The sequence below is a fragment of the Dermacentor silvarum genome, chromosome 5 (genome assembly GCF_013339745.2).
Source record: "Dermacentor silvarum isolate Dsil-2018 chromosome 5, BIME_Dsil_1.4, whole genome shotgun sequence".
Taxonomy (NCBI): Eukaryota; Metazoa; Arthropoda; class Arachnida; order Ixodida; family Ixodidae; genus Dermacentor; species Dermacentor silvarum.
The window spans coordinates 65,962,421-65,978,234 of NC_051158.1; the positions used below are offsets into that span (position 1 = coordinate 65,962,421).

The 15,814-nt window shown below is 46.1% G+C and overlaps 1 protein-coding gene across 1 annotated transcript in view; it reads right to left on the reverse strand.

Annotated features, from left to right (window-relative positions):
- Positions 1-15,814, reverse strand: part of LOC119453428 (probable chitinase 10) — a 174,305-nt gene that overhangs the window by 11,832 nt on the left and 146,659 nt on the right. Inside the window, exons 7-13 of the mRNA XM_037715455.2 lie at positions 15,663-15,782; positions 12,801-13,095; positions 11,008-11,317; positions 7,998-8,121; positions 4,319-4,443; positions 2,526-2,649; positions 1,159-1,344 (exon numbers count right to left, since the gene is read on the reverse strand). Of these exons, the coding sequence (XP_037571383.1) occupies positions 1,159-1,344; positions 2,526-2,649; positions 4,319-4,443; positions 7,998-8,121; positions 11,008-11,317; positions 12,801-13,095; positions 15,663-15,782 (1,284 nt within the window). The remainder of the gene's footprint in view (positions 1-1,158; positions 1,345-2,525; positions 2,650-4,318; positions 4,444-7,997; positions 8,122-11,007; positions 11,318-12,800; positions 13,096-15,662; positions 15,783-15,814) is intronic.

A 15,814-nucleotide genomic window follows, 5' to 3' on the forward strand; every position in this document is an offset into this window, starting at 1 on the left:
TAGGCGTTGTTCTGCCTGCCACAATTCCGACACACTCAAGGTGCACTGCCCTTTCTCACGTGGAAAAACGAAGCGTCAATAAACACTCGCAAAATCTCACCATGTATCGTAATCAGCGAGTTCAATGAGTTTGTATAATTCCGTGATGACCACTAAGCTAGACGCGTGACAGTCACACAAATAAAGAGCACACTTTCTGAAAATACCCATGAGCAACCATGCTTCTAAATTTCTCAAACGCATCATTTTCCCTTGGCACATCTCTTACTGCAAGGAAAACTCGGCTTCTTCCGTGAAAGAGATGCAACCTTGTGACATTCTACAGTGCATGTGAGAATAAGTAGCTAACCGCATAAACGCCGGCACTCATATACGGGACGCACTTCACGGTATGTAACTTTTGGCCGTCTCAGAAGACGACGACGAGTCGCACAAGTCGTAGTGCCAGTTGCTAAAAAAAAGCCAGCTGATGACGAAGCGGAGAAGTTAGAAGCGATCCGTGGTAAGCAACACGCACACCGACAAAGATTAAATATTAAGAACTGAAGGCGTATGGTTTTTATCAACTGATACTTCTTTATAAAAACGTGCTACTTTAAATTCGACAGCCTTCAAAAATATTGGAGAAAAAATCAATTGCCACTAATCAATTATTCATCATTTCTTATCAGTATGCGAAAGCACAATAGATTTTAGGTCCAGTGTTGTACTTCTTTCAAAGAAGAACGTCTAAAGATTCTACATTGTAGAGAGTCTGAAAGACTATAGCTCACCACTTTTGGGAGCTACATTCTCTGCAAACTCCTTCGAGAGCCTGGTGACCGCAATAAGCAAAATGATATATACTGAATGATTTTATTTGTGTGCCTACAAAAACTTTCCTTTGTTCCTTACTTTATCACTTTCGTCGTTTTTCTTCCCTTCCCCAGCGTATCGTTGATAATCGGTGTTCAGTCTAGTTAACACCTTTTTTTCAGGTACTGCTTCTCGCTCTCAGATGTCTATACTTGTATGCCGACATTACACTGCTGGAAAGATGACTGTGTAAGAAGGCAAAGCGGTAAACAGGACAGAAAGGCAATGAATTCATCCATCCTCAAAATACATTTGAATAAAGAAGTGGCCCTCGCTTCAAAGAAAACAACTCTTCGTTCATACCTCGAAGAAGGAGAGGAAGCCCGTCTCTCCCGTGTAGTTTCCGGGCTTCCCACCGGCGATGGATGGCGCCCCGATGTCGGTGAGGTTGTTGTCGCCCAGCGTGAAGGTGCGCCCGTACGTCGGGATGCCCACCAGCAGCTTCTCCTTGCTGGCACCCTTGCGCACCCACTCACCCGCACTGAAGTCCTGCGCCGCACACAGAAAGAGTGTAGTGGTCGCCGCCGAAAGTGTCACGGTCGAGCATATAGAAATCAAGGCTAGGCCAGTAATGCGTCTTAACTGAAGCAACAGATACCGTATTGAAAAAGCACGCGTGTTCCATACGCCCCGTCTACATAATACTACGTGTTCATGTGGATTGCTATATGGAAACCCGCATGTTCCCATACAAGCCCTAATGCCATGTAGTATTTTGGTACGTAGCGTACTGGTCTACTTCATGGGTTACGGTTTTATTTACATTCGGTTTATTACAGGCCATCTATTTTGTTAGCAACAGCCGGTAATGTGCACATCAGTAGTACCGGAGAATTCATCCACAAGCGTATGTAACCCGAAGGCTCATGTGGGCACGGGGTCAGCGCAAAAGTCGCGGGTACAGCTATGGCACTGAATTCTGTGCCAGGACCTATTTAAAAAAAGACGATAGAACGCGACCGTACACTTTCAGAATGAGGCAATGACATCGCGGTGGTAGGGCCCGAACAACAGGTGTTGACTGGCCCCGTCTCTATCGGATTGAAGCAGGTCCTCACGGCGGTATATTTTCCGGCAGATTTAGGGCAAGAGCAGGCCCAATCACTTGAAAGACGTGAGCTTGCATGGCCGATTTCCCTGCGTATATATTCGTTGGACAATAGCTACGAAAGGGCTGCTGTGCACTTGTATACCACCTTTTTCAATACGTCGTAACATAATATTCTGAGTGACAGATGTCAGCTCTAGCAAAACTAATTTGGATGCCCGTGTTGTGTCGGACCATCTGTTTCAATTGTGCTTGATGACGACGTATTCAAAAAAACGTTTAAAATATTTGCTAGCTGTCAGCGGAAACACACTTTCAAAATGAAAAGCCATGGTATCATAAGAGTTTTTCATCCTGAAGTCATGCACTAGTTCAATGAAACGGAGTGGCACAACACGTGCCTCCTAACCCTAGTGGTAGGAAGCGCCTATGGTACATTGGCTCTAGGCACTGACACTATGCACACATGTGACCTAGCTAATAACGCAGTTGTATGTCAAAATAGGGTTCTGAAGGAGTCTCTGCCCACTCGGTTGCGTGTCCTTGTTAACATATGTCAGCCCTGTACGTTTGAGCATCATCTTCCAGGCGTTTAGGAATAACAAAGGAGCGCCCTGCTTACCACAGTGAGCTTTTTCTGGAAGTTGCTGGCTGTGTAGAGCGGGAACAGCGGGCTGTGATGTCCCACCTGGCGTTCCCAGTCTCCGTGGAAGTCGTACGTCATCATGTTGATCATGTCCACGTGCCTACGGGGACAGCAAGTAATTTTTTTAGCTTTAGCCAGCATCGCGGTTTTTCTGAAATTGTCACTTCAAACACCTCGATTCTTGGAAGCACCAAACGCTTCTTTAGCCCCTCACAACACCACCAGACCTGACAGTGAGCGTCTAAGAACAGAACGCTAAAAAATCCCGGGGCAAATAGAAACTGGCTGCTGTAGGTAGCTTGAACTCGGGCTTGTGGGCATACTTAGAGAGCATGGTTACTATTTTAAACACGCCCTAATTATTACAAAGCCACCATAGTAGCCGAGACCTGGTTGCGTTGTGCCCCTCCTGTAGAACTCGGAAAGGTTACGAGGAAAGGAGTCGTCATTCTTTCGAACAAATTAGCGTGCATGCGGCAAGAGGCGAAGTCGACTCCTCGAAACGAGAAACCAGCACCCACGCAGTGGCGTCCTTTCAACCGTCGAAGGCTAAAAAGAAAAACTGATGCAGATATAGCACTTTCAAGCTGGCTGGTTATCCAGCATCGTTTGAATTTCTGCAAAACGTTAGATGGACCAACGTGCTTGTATGAAGGGAGCTGCTGTGTATGGTAAATAAATAAAATAAACGTATGTGTAATGACAGCAATAGGGTGACGGTGGCAAGTTGCAACCTATTCCCTATCTATCTGGAACGATCCCTAAGGCGGTAGAATGTGACAATGTGTCTGAAAGCGCTAGCTGCCACTAGGAACAGGACGCAAAAATTGGTCCGATCCTGAAGGTGTTGAAGCGTCGCAAGCAGTCTAAAACCGCTAGCGGTGAAATAAGCGGTACACTGGAGCGTTATTGCTTTTATGCTACGTGACGCACGCCAATTGGAGTGGTAAGATAGAAAATTATTTGCGCATCCCATCGCAGCGTTTGTGGCCTCGTAGAAACTGGCGCGGGCTCACGGGCTCTCGCTTTTTAAATAAAACTGGTGCTCTGTGACATGACTCACGTGTCAATCGTGTCAAAGCGTCAGTTCGCATTTGAACAAACGGAATACGCCTGCATTTGGGATCGAATTGGTATAGCATCAGATTTTGTACCGGCGGGCCATGGTTGAAACCCGCAACCGGGCACGTCATTTTTTTTCTGCTGAAGGGACTTGGACTCGACACACAATATTGTAGCCTGCTCATACTTACGTACCGCAAAATCTCTGGCGTGAGACAAGAAACACTTCGCAATAGAAGCGCATATTGGGGCAAAACCACCTGTGGCTGCTGGGTACGTTGTAATACGTATCATGACAACTTATTCATGCCATGAACAGGTAAGCTTGAAAACTCTCAGCATCCTGAATTTTAGTGAGACAGTAGTTGACACCTAGGAATTGGATTTGCTGGGACTGTCTGTCCGTGTAGAATTTTTCAGCCTGTACTAAATCTTCCTCAGGGAATGTCATTGCCGCTTTATCATTGTTAATGCCCAGATTCAGTCTTGCGGTGTCATGTTTGGCAATATTGTAGAATGTGAACTCCGTGCGATAACTGAAGCTCGGGAACAATCAGAGGCGTTGAAAGGTGTATTCTGAACGTATTCTGCATAATTAATTTCATTAATGTTATCGTTTTCGGTGTGCTGTCTTGGCGAGCAGTATGGCGCGCAAAGCACCTGAGGAGGATATGACAAGTAGAACACGTGATGTATCCTGAGCTCACTTGTTCAACTCCTCGACGTCGTATCCAGCGGAGATGGCCTCGAAGCTGGCCGGTGCTGCCATCGAAAGGATGAGCCTGGGCTTCTTCGACGCCAGCGCCTCGCCGTCGAAGGCTACGCGCAGCTCCTGCAACACGGAACGCAGAAAGCCGTGAGGTGACGTTTTGGCATCAGAGACTCTCTTGCAGAGACCATTTTGAAGGCCCGTCTTTTATTGGCTAAATGACGTTGTTGGGCTAATTGGTTGGCATTCCTGATAAGACTGTACAGCGTGACAGGGCGACATCAGACCGGGTAAATGCTAGGCACACTCCAGCGTTACTTTCAAGTACAGATTACTTATTCGCGCGTACACGATAAGCATGAATTACCAACTATGCATGTCTAAATTACCTGAAATAACTTTTGTAGTATTATAATAATGCTCCTTTGGCCATAGGCATGTATTGCTCAATATGCGGCTGCGTTCTGGTGTTTACAAAAACTTTTATTTTGAATCGGGCCCAAAGTAAGATGACAGAAGGTATTGAGGGATACGAATTTGCAAAAAATAATGAAAGCAGGCTTTGAGTGTCACTATCGAGAAAACAGATGCCGATCCTGAAATTATAGCTGTAATGTTTTCCGTAGTACCTTGTGGTTACGCTGCGGACACGTTTCTGCTCTTTGATGTGTCCATCTGAATGTTGATACTCTTCCGTTAGTAACACATTGGTGAGGTCTAGTCGAGCTTTAGAAATAAGCTAAGACAGTAGGACTAAACAAAAGCCCACCGAGAAGCAAACATCACAGACAAGCACCCGGTCTATGGTGAGTTTCTCTGTGTGTCACGCCATTTCAGTTTAGTTGATATTCTTGTGTTTGTTTTCGTTAGCATCTTGTGCATGTAGATCGTACACGTACAAAAAAAAAGCTGTAGCTGAGAGTAGCAATGTGTGTCTGTCATTTTCCTTGTTTGTTCTCGTCGTGTAGCTTGGCACACTGTCATCACGAACCCGTATTTTATCTTACTTTTCCCCAAAGCATTGCTGCCCAGCGTAAGACAACAACTACGTCATTCTGTGGCATGTTGCTGAATTTATTTGAATTGGACTTTATTTCGAGAAAGTGCAAGAAATTTCATTATTAGGCACAAGCACTACGGGTATCTGTAGGATGTCTATGCTTCCATAGAGTTTAGCACGAGTACAGTGCATGCGCCAGAATACAAACATTTCTACAACCAAGAATTGTCAGAGAATGTTATATTGGGCATTTTGCGTGGCCATAACTTTTCCTTCCACGTCTTCTAGGCCTTACCCGATTTTTTTTTAAATGCAGTTCTGAACGAAAGGCTCCGATTAGATTTGCCCATACATTGTTTTGTCTATTTCCTGTGTAGTCATCACACCACTCATCTTCTTAATTTTTTTTCCTTTCCCGCTACTGTTTCTTTCAGCGCACATTAGCTGTCTAGGAAAATGTACCTTAGGCCGACCTCTCTGCGTTTAATATTATTAGTCTTATGTCTGTCTCCTGTTGTAAAGACAATTTTCGGCTCTAATTAGATAAACGTAGAACAATGGTCATTGCGTCATTTTGCATCAAAAATTTGTGAGCATGAAGCAGGTGCTGAAACCCAATAAAAAGTTCGAGAAAATATTGGAAATACGAGTAAATTTTTGTATGAAATACCGAACTTATTACGGCATTTGCGCTCTTCTGTCCAGCATTATTAACTCAGAGCAAGCAAAAAGCAAGAAAAATTGGCAGAGCCCAAGCTTATACTGCTGCACCTTAAACACAAGTCGTAATAAAAATTCTGCTGTCTTTATAATGATGTTTTCTTAGCTTCAAAAACTTTCTGTTGAGATACACGTGGATATGATGTGACTGTCGTAATGCACCAACATCGATATTCATTTCCGTTTTACCTCGGCAGCTGGTTCCCGAACGACGTCAATCTTTGGTCCTGACATTTTACCAGCCTGTGTTCGGCTTTTAGGTTCGAAGCACCTTATGCGCTCGGGCTGTAGGCATCTCCTGTCGTCGTCGTCACGGTAAGCAAGCGGCTCGTGCTCGCCCTCGGCACGCGCTCGTACCGAGTGCTCCCGCATTCGTCGTCGGTGTCGTCTTCCACAGCTGTCTGCGTTGCCGCTCATCATTCCAGCGTAGAATTTCACTTCTCTTCTGTCGTCGTAATGGGGAGGCCGCGTTTACGGGATTATGAGCCATTGCGTAAGGCAGTATGAGCCCATTAGCGGTGCATCACTGCATGCTTCGCACCTCCCCAGGTTTCACGTTAGTGGAGCTGTTTGTTCTTCCCTCCTTCACACTTCTTGCCTCTACTTTTCAGCTGACTATTATAGTCCCTTCGCAATGATGCACCGGCTTCTTTCAGTATCAATCAATAGCAAATATTTCATCCTTATAGCGTGATGGTTATAACTACCTTCCATTTCGTCATGTTAGATTAAAAGATATTTTAATTTTGTAATTATCTTGGGCTCATATATGTCTCTATTGTAAGTGCGAATAACGTTACATATATATGACAGAATAATTAATGTAACTGCCAGATTAAATGAGGAGGCTCTCAAAGATATCTAATGTATTCAGCGCCTGTAAACTTTGGCTCCACTGGCACCGTTGGCTCAAATCATGCACTTATGGAGGAGGCTATAGTGCCCACGATACCATATTATTAAACGCGCAGCCAATGGACGTTGCATATCAAACATCTGGAGTGGCAGTCCCAGCCGACGCGCGCAAAGCTGCAGAGGGAGGCTAGGGAAGGGGAGGGGTGCGTTCTACTCCGGACGACCCCGGCGGCCGCGCGCACCCGCCCGGGCCGCCAGCTCCGCAGTACTCGGGGGGGGGGGGGGGGGGGGGGGGGGGCGGAGTCCATCCTGCGCAGTGTTTTCGCCGCTTAGTTCGCGTTGATGCGAGCGGCCGCCGAAGGTCAATTCGCTCGCTACAGCTGCCGCGCTTACTCCAGCGTTGTGACAGCGTGTTTCCTAGGTGATCGAGTCAGCTGCGTTCCCGTGTGCTTGTGAGCGCATGACACTATGCTTGCTAATTCAGTTTGTATGCCTATGTTTACAAGTTTGTATGGCCGATAAAACTACTATCCTTACTTTGTATAGCTGTCCACTAATCGTGCTATTGCAATCGATGCTTCACCTTTCGGGTTAAACCGCAACTTTTACGGCTCCTGGGACAGCTGCCGTCGAAGCTACTAGTGCGTGTTTTTCTATAAAAACATGTCGGAGTCGTTATTTCAGCCACCCATCGTCATAATTATACTTGTTGCGGAGTAATTTGGTTCATACTTGTCATGGTGCAAAGCGTGCGAAACGATATGAATTAAAAACAAGAAAGGAAAGAGCATGACAAGGCTTATACTTCAACGAGCACCATTTGCTTACAGAGGTAGTGGGCAAGTTATCACTTGGAGCATGATGTAGAGGCGATATGTGCTATTAACAGAAAAGGCTTCGCGGAAGACCAGTAACAGAAAGCTGCGCTCAATATTAGAAGACATTTATCTTGTCACTACTTGCTGCTGAGTAAGTAGGTTAATATTGGTTATGATGCAATAGAACACCCTTTCCTCTCCTGCTCTCAGTTCACATTGTTTCGCGTCCTCTAACGCCAAAATCCGTCATCATGCATGCGGAGATAAGAGAGACCGAAAAGTACCTTGATGAGTCCAGCCAGTCTCTTCTTGTCCTCAACACCACGAGGGAATTCCCAGTCCACGTCGAGGCCGTCGAAGCCCTTCTCCCGCAGAAAGTCGATGGCGTTGAACACGAACAGGGATTGCCTGGCAAAAACAGGAATGCGAATTAGCAGTGCCTCTTCGTGTGACAAATGGGATACATAGTGACACTTCGTCAGTGTAAGAAGTCAAGGCTTTATGTCTTTGTTCGAAACAGTAGTGTACGAGAAGGTCAAACCTGGATTGACGGCTTATGCAGTTGCCATTGCGTTACACGCTGTTCCACATGCGGCACACGAAAGCTTGCAGCCGAGCAATAGTCTTTCAAACGATTTACAACAAGCGCGAAACATCTTTCTGAAACGACTGTGCCGACATAGTATTTCTTCTCTAGATATAATATTCCATGAGGCTCAATTACAGAAGACAGTTGGGCTAGATGGTGCTTATTACAGACTTGAGAATTCATTACCTAGCGCGAAAAAGACATCAGACGATACCAAGAAACCAAGAAAACGCTAGCATTCTCTCCTGTGTCTTCCTTGCTGTCGTCCCATGTCTTTTTCACACTCGGCAATGAAGTCTCACGACTGTACATCAGGTCTTATCTAGGTGGTAGTTTTCGACGCTCTCCGTACTCAGCAAGACGACAGATACGCGGTCGACTTAGCACGAAATCATTGCTTATTAAGAGAAAGTAGGAAGCAAAAAGAATACGCGCAGTTTTGACATTATTGTCTTAGCCTTTTTATTTTGAATGTATACATATCTTGCCTATTTGATCGAAATATTCATGTACTTGTTTCAATGTTCCATAAGACAAGCCAAGCACTGGAAAACGCGACAGTAGACGGCTCCAGATTGGCTTTATTTACCCAAAGGCCTTTTTTTTTTCCTTCATGAACCCGTGTCTTAAAACGCAAGTGCATTTCCATTATGTCCACGTCGACCAGAAAACATACTCGCCCTTATAAGCAGCAAGAGCGTTCAATGTTTTGACGCGTGTAGAGTTGCCCAACACGTGCTTTCTTCCTTGACGCAATGCGACCTCACGATACTCGCGTAGGACGTGTCTGCTTAACGACGCCAATCGTAGGAGGTCGGCGGTTCTGGCCTTTCAGGAAATAACCCCGTTGTTTCATGGGCGCAATGGGCTTCGCGACCTCAGTGCCACGTACGAGAGCAACGCTACGACTACACAATAAAGTTTTCTCTCTCTCTCTCTCGCACCCGTAAGACACGCGGGCGCCAATGGCGACCTTTGCGTCGTATACGCGGTGGGTAACCTTGGCACGCAAGCGCTCATCCGCTGACCTAATGTCACCGTCGTAGAGTGGTGGACGTCTGTTAGAACCGGCCTGTGACCCCTGAACTTGCGTGTAAAGAAGCCTTTCATCCCTGGCATCCGCGGCCTGGGGTCGTGAGAACGTATTACGCCATCGTGACGCGCGCTAACGACTCACTGACCGCACTTCGCCAGCTCCGTTCACGGTCGGTTGTGTTTGTAAACGTAGCCCCGCCACCCTTCCTTCCGCGTCGACATTCTCACGGCGATCCGACCACAAGCTTACCTCACTGTCCTTTCGCGTCGTGTCCTCGAAATTAGCCTTGGACGAAAGGTCACGCAGGGAAACCGTTCAGCGTCCCTCTTGTTAGCGTGTGCCTCGTTTTTGCGGTGCGCATCCGACAGGTTAAGTCCTTCCGGCTTTTGGCTCAGCTTTGGCTTGCTATAGTTGGAGTTTATCGCTTCAGGGCCGATTGCGTGATTCACTGCAAACTCCTTCAAGGCAGGTTTGCCAGAAGATTTTCTTTTTATCTTAGGAAGGCATGTAGTCCCAAGGGCTCTTCACAGGAGGCGTGGACGCAGGAGGCGTGGACTAAGCTTTCATGCACAAGGAGGCTTGATCGTACTAAACAGATCTCACGTTTGGTTTGGTTGCCTTTTTCGTTCTTGTGTTATTGTTTCTTCATTCGCGCAAAGTTCATAACTTCTGTGTAATATTGCCCGCTCGCAGGCACTGGCGCCGCTTTTCTTTACATTTGCTATCTGCGGTGGGTGTTGCACCACGCAGGTTGCGCCACTGCCAGGACCTCGTGTGGAGGAATCCCAAAGAAATCGATTGTCCGTGCCGTTGATGTCGCCGAAAAAGTTCGTTCTAAAATATGGCTTATTAGCGTGGAGCTCGAAACCATGCAAACATCGTGAATGCAGCATTACAAAAGAAAAGAAAAAAAAACGGCATATAACGTTCGTGTACCGTCTTATTACACCTAGCCTTCTGCGATGTGCCGCGCGAGGATGATTCACGTTGCACTTTAATATTCACGCTACGTCGCGTTACACTCTTGCCGCCGCGCGAGCGTGCAACGTGACGCGTGCATCTAGTTGGGCACGCAAACAGGCCTACGAGTCTGGTGCTGCTTTCGAGCCTTGACCTGTGCTTGGCACGTGAGGACCCTTGTCTTGAGGGCCATATGGCATTCATCGTTAAGGGTTGCGAGGTCAGTTCGATGCGGTGCTTGAGCCAAACGCGTTCGCGCACTACATGAGCACAGTTGCAGCCGCATCTGTTAAAGATGCGAATCAAATGCCTAAGCCGAGCTCCACGGACATGTTTACACAAAACTGCGCTAACAGTCCGGATGAGCTGCTGCGCACAATACATATGAGGTTAGTTTAAATAAATTTGTCCACGTCCTACAGCCTACCTAGAATGCGCAGTGTCATTAGATTATATATATATTATATGCTTAATTGTAGTGTGCTACTGAGCACCGTATCTATAAGCATGTTATTCTCAACACCGTTGAGGGATGACATTAAGCGGTGAAAAGAAGAGTTTTGCAACCTATCCCCGCCGCTGCTTCGCCGTTTTGGTGCAACTGGGATTTTTCCACAAGCTAAAACTAACCGTTAACGCTCCAAATTGATTATCGATTAACAGCGCTTACTCGCTAGAGCTTCTTCGCAGGAGTCATAGGGCGCCTCACCTGTAGGTGTTCTCGGTGACCTCCCTGAAGGGCGCGGATCCCAGCATCCAACCGCCGACGGCCAGCATGACCCTGAGCAGCGGGTTCTTCTTCTTGAGGCCCACGATCCTCTCCCAGAAGCCCTTCTTGGCACCGCCGTCGCCTTCGTCGACGGGCTCGGTGGACACAATCTTGAACTCCTTGATGTTGGCGAACGCGTAGATGACATGCGTGCAGAGCGTCGGGTCGATGTCCTCGGGCTCGTAGTGACCCTTGCCCTTGCGCTTGGCCGACCAGTTGGTGAAGTAGCAGACCACGCGGGCGTTGGTGTCTGCGCGATAAGACAAGTTCGGTGAACCGGTTGATCAAGACTATTACACGGCTTAATCATCGTCATTAAATTCACATACGGAAATTGAAGAAACAAGATCATACATGAGTTCCGTAGCAAAACATAGTACGAAAAATATTAGTGAACCATTACTTATGCTGGCTTGTAACGTTCTGGTTTATTATGTTGCTACAGTGGTTAACGTGTTTATTCTGCAATGCTGACTTGTTATTGAAAAACCGATCATTTGGGAATATTTATGTGCTAGGCGTAATGATTTGTCGTTTTGTTTCCTACAATGTTGTGGCGCCTTCCCGCCAATGCGCATAATGACATGTGCATTACCAGGAGAGCGGGACTCGTCATGCATTGAGCATTTAGCCCGCCACATGAAGTGGTGATGTGTGCTGTAGGATGTTAGATGTAAAAGTACAACTCAGTAACACTCAGTAAAAACTCAAATTGAAGGCGCCACAGTGTCACACGCCCCTTTTTGACTGCGTTGCTACGAGTCAGGCGACAGTCTCGTAAAAGGCTTTTATTGTGTCGAGACTCACGCATAATATTTACAAGTTCCTGGCGATTCGTTGACATTACCAACACGAACGGCCCGTAATATGCCACATTTGCTAGCGTTGTTCCTTGTACTGGCAGAGATTATTTGGACTCGCGTTAATTGTAGAGTGAACAAAAAAATCTTCGAAGAAAAGGTATTAAGCAGGAAATTTTTGTTCTTATGTCAGGTGTTTTGTAATGAGAAGAATGGCTTTGCTGCATTGTACTTTTAACGTTGCACTATATCAGGCGAGCGTTTTTTATTTGAACAGGAAAAAATATTAACGTTTCCGGAATTGGTTTCCCTGGATTAAGTTTTAACCGAAACATTTCAATGAAAGTGAATATGCTTGAGAGTTATGATGGCGCTCGGCGCGCAACTGCGAGCGTGTTACGTGCACTCCGATGCATTGAGCCCAGTGAGGTCAAGATCACGCTTTGTCTTGCCGCCAAATCAATGATTACTGTCTTTATTGCAGTTAGCACTCTTTGGGAACTTCACCCAGTTTGTGGTATGCATCTTTTGCTGCATCTCTTTCATGCAAAATAGAGTCATTGAGTACACATGTGGCATTGTGTATGTGCCGCTCTTCAATGAGAAAAAATATGTATATACTCAAAAACTTATACAGTGCTAGACGGAATCGAACCTACGTCATATATATTCGGTCAGTCTAGCCTGAGCATTCGGACACGCGCCACTCCCTCACTGGCGGCGGTGCCGCCAGATGACGCAACGAGCGCAGAGAGTTCAGAGGAACCCGGTTGCAGTAGACACCTAATACATGACGCCTTTCTACGGTGGAAATATGATGCGTCGCTACATTGCTTCAATGCTAATCGCATTAACTTCGACAGTCATCCTGAGATGGTTTCTGCCGGTGTCGCTTTTTGTTTCTTATTTGGGCCTGTTTCGCCAACCACTTACCAGGTTCGGGAGCCTCATCCTTGACAGGCAGAGTGGATGGGGCCGGCTTGAGGTTGTCGATCCTCTTGACGGCGCCGGGGGTCTCGGTCGTCGCTGTTGTCTTGGAAGAGACGGTGCGCGGCTTCTTGCCGATGGGCAACACGTTCTTGGGTCCACGGCTGGGCCTGTTCAGAAGCTCTTCGGCCATGGCTCCGATCAGGGGCCAGGTCTTGGGCGTGCAGCGACCTCGGAAGTCGTCCATATCCACGGTCCACACCATGGCGCCGGCATATCCGTTCGCCTTGATCCAGTTCATCTACGTGGGGGACATCGCGAGCGATAGGACAGGAATTCAGTGATCAGGGAGAGATGTTGGAAAATAATGCTTCCCACTACTCCACTTCCCTTTAAAACGCAGCGAAAAGTGTAACACCTAATAGTAGGCAGATCGTATGATGGCAACACATGGAGAATGTGATCGTCAATACGCTAAATAATAGTAATTTACTTCGAGACAAGACTATGCAGATAATTTTATACGCTTGTTCCAATTGTGAAATTTTCCATTCGAATTGAACACGAATGTTTGAACAATAAGTACTTTGGATATCGCATTAAAACAAAGCATCAAATCTCTTGCTGCGTTTCAAGACAGAAAAAGAACACCCCTTATAAGGAAGCCGCTTTTTTTTAAATCTGGTTTTCTTCAAGGTGCGCCAGCTGCAAGTCTGTAAAACTTGAACAGCTTAGACATCACCGAATTTCAAAGTATACCAGAGATTAGAAATGGCTTAAGATGCGGTTTTACTGTCCACGGTAGACCATATTCATGTGTACTTTTACACGGAGCAGCCGCCTGCAGTAATCGATAACACCTTATATCCGGCCACGATTTTAAAACGTACCCAAAAGTGAAGCGACAAATCTTCGTGTCACATACTTTCATCGGGAAGAAAAACATTTTAGGTTGATTTTGGAAATTTCTAATTTCGCACACCCTTTTAATTTACTTTTTCTGGTAATAATAAGGCAAAATATGAGAGAGAGGAAAGACGAAGCTTCGTATGAGCGTACAAAAATAATAGGTTTGCAGAAGAACCGAACAAGCTTGTATATCGCCGTTATTTTTCCTAATCGCTTCTTTGGACGAATATTTAAAAACACCACGCCGCTTTATGGACGTTGTGTTAGGGTCACAATTAGCCACCGTGCTTTTAATATTGCGGTGCGGATTTGAGAGCGCAGCTCTTAATGGACCGTTCCTGGGGCGAGCGTCGGCGGCGTAACCGAGCGAACGAGCACAACAGGGAAGGATGAAAGAGAAAAAGCGCAGTGCCGGCGATCGCCACGAGATGGCACCGGAGTACCGCGCGCCGTCTGTTCACTTCATCTTTCTTCGGTCACTTCGTTTCATCGGCTAAAAAATGTTAAACATTGTCCCTCTACGCAAACGCGTCTGAGTGTATCAGAAATTTCTCGAATGTTATCGATAGTTCCATCCACTGGCTGCTGTCACGAAAGCTTTTTGTAATCTGATTGTGCGCACAACGCGAATAGTGTAGTGCTTACTGGAAGCCACGCATGACCACGCGGACAGCAGCGATTACTCTGGAACCTTCGACGAGTCAAGTATAAAAGCCGACGCGCTTTACCCTTTGATCTGATTTTCGACGATCGCCGACTCTGCTCGTAGGTATCGTTGTGCTTGAGTGCTACTTGTTTTGCAACGCTTCGCTCCGTCTGCAACGGAGATAGATTGTCTGCGCCAGCCAATAAATTGCCATATGAAAACACGTGTAGAGCTGCACCCAAATTTCGCATTTGGGAGTATCGCAATCATCGGTGAATGTTTTAACTTAGTACCTCATTAGCGGCGTACGGTTGCGCAACGTTTCCCTCTGCGACTTTGAGCATCGACGATCGTTACCCGCCACAGTGGAAATTTCATTGGTGGAAGCTTCAACATTCTTTTTATTCAGCGATTGTTACAGATCGTGGGAGTGAATTGCTGGAACGGACTCCCATTTGAATTATACCGTTCTCATAATTTAAACCAGTTGCTCAAGCAATGAATTTCTAAACAACGCGAGTGTATAAGTCGTTTCTGACGATTCAATTCCGTACTAGTGCTTCCATCTGATACATTTTGTCTGTTCTACAGCGTCTTCAAACTAAATTGTATTGATGTTTTGAGTGCCGATGCTAACCCTACGTGCATTCCGCATCAAATCCAGAACTATACTTGACTATTAGTTAGAAAGCTTTTATGCAAATGACATAAATAAAGTTTTTTTTTTCATATATAGTACGCAATGCTGTGGACGTTGCTTAACTATTGCGCAGAATTATATCATTCCGCACGTCTGATATTGAACTGCCTTTTCATCTGCGACATATTTTTTGTTAAATAAATCACTGAATATTTCGAACTATAAAGTAAGGAGTTAATAATGTTAATTCAAATAGCAAAGTGTTTGTATGATTGGAGTGTACAGTATGCCATTTACTACATTTTGGACGCGAATGCTGGCGGCGTGCGGCAGAAGCTGCGGAGGAACAAGTTGAAAACACCATGTCGATTTGTTGACGTTGTCAGTCCTACATAAGCGCATCATTCCGTCGACAGTAGGTTCACATCTGCGGTATCTTTAACGCGATACTCGCTTTATTTTTCGTGACAATAACGCACTGAGTAAACGTTGCACCAAATCAAGTAGCGCCTTCCTATTTCTTTCTGTCATGTGGCACGAATCCGTGTAGCGCGCTAATGCAGGCACTGCGAACCGCTGTTATAGCCCCTGAAGCGTTTCCTGCTTATGTAAAAAAACTGAGCATATTATATATGCGATGTCAAGTTCAAATTCAAAATTCGAAGTCTCTCACCTTGGCCCTGATACTCCTCTCGTCGTCGAAGCCAACCCACTGGTTTCCGAGGTAGGCATAAGGCACAAGCTGCTCGTCGTCCCACACGTAGTCGGCGCCCTTCTTGAGCATATCACAGATCTGAAACAGCAGGAAAGTTCGTTCATCAGTCA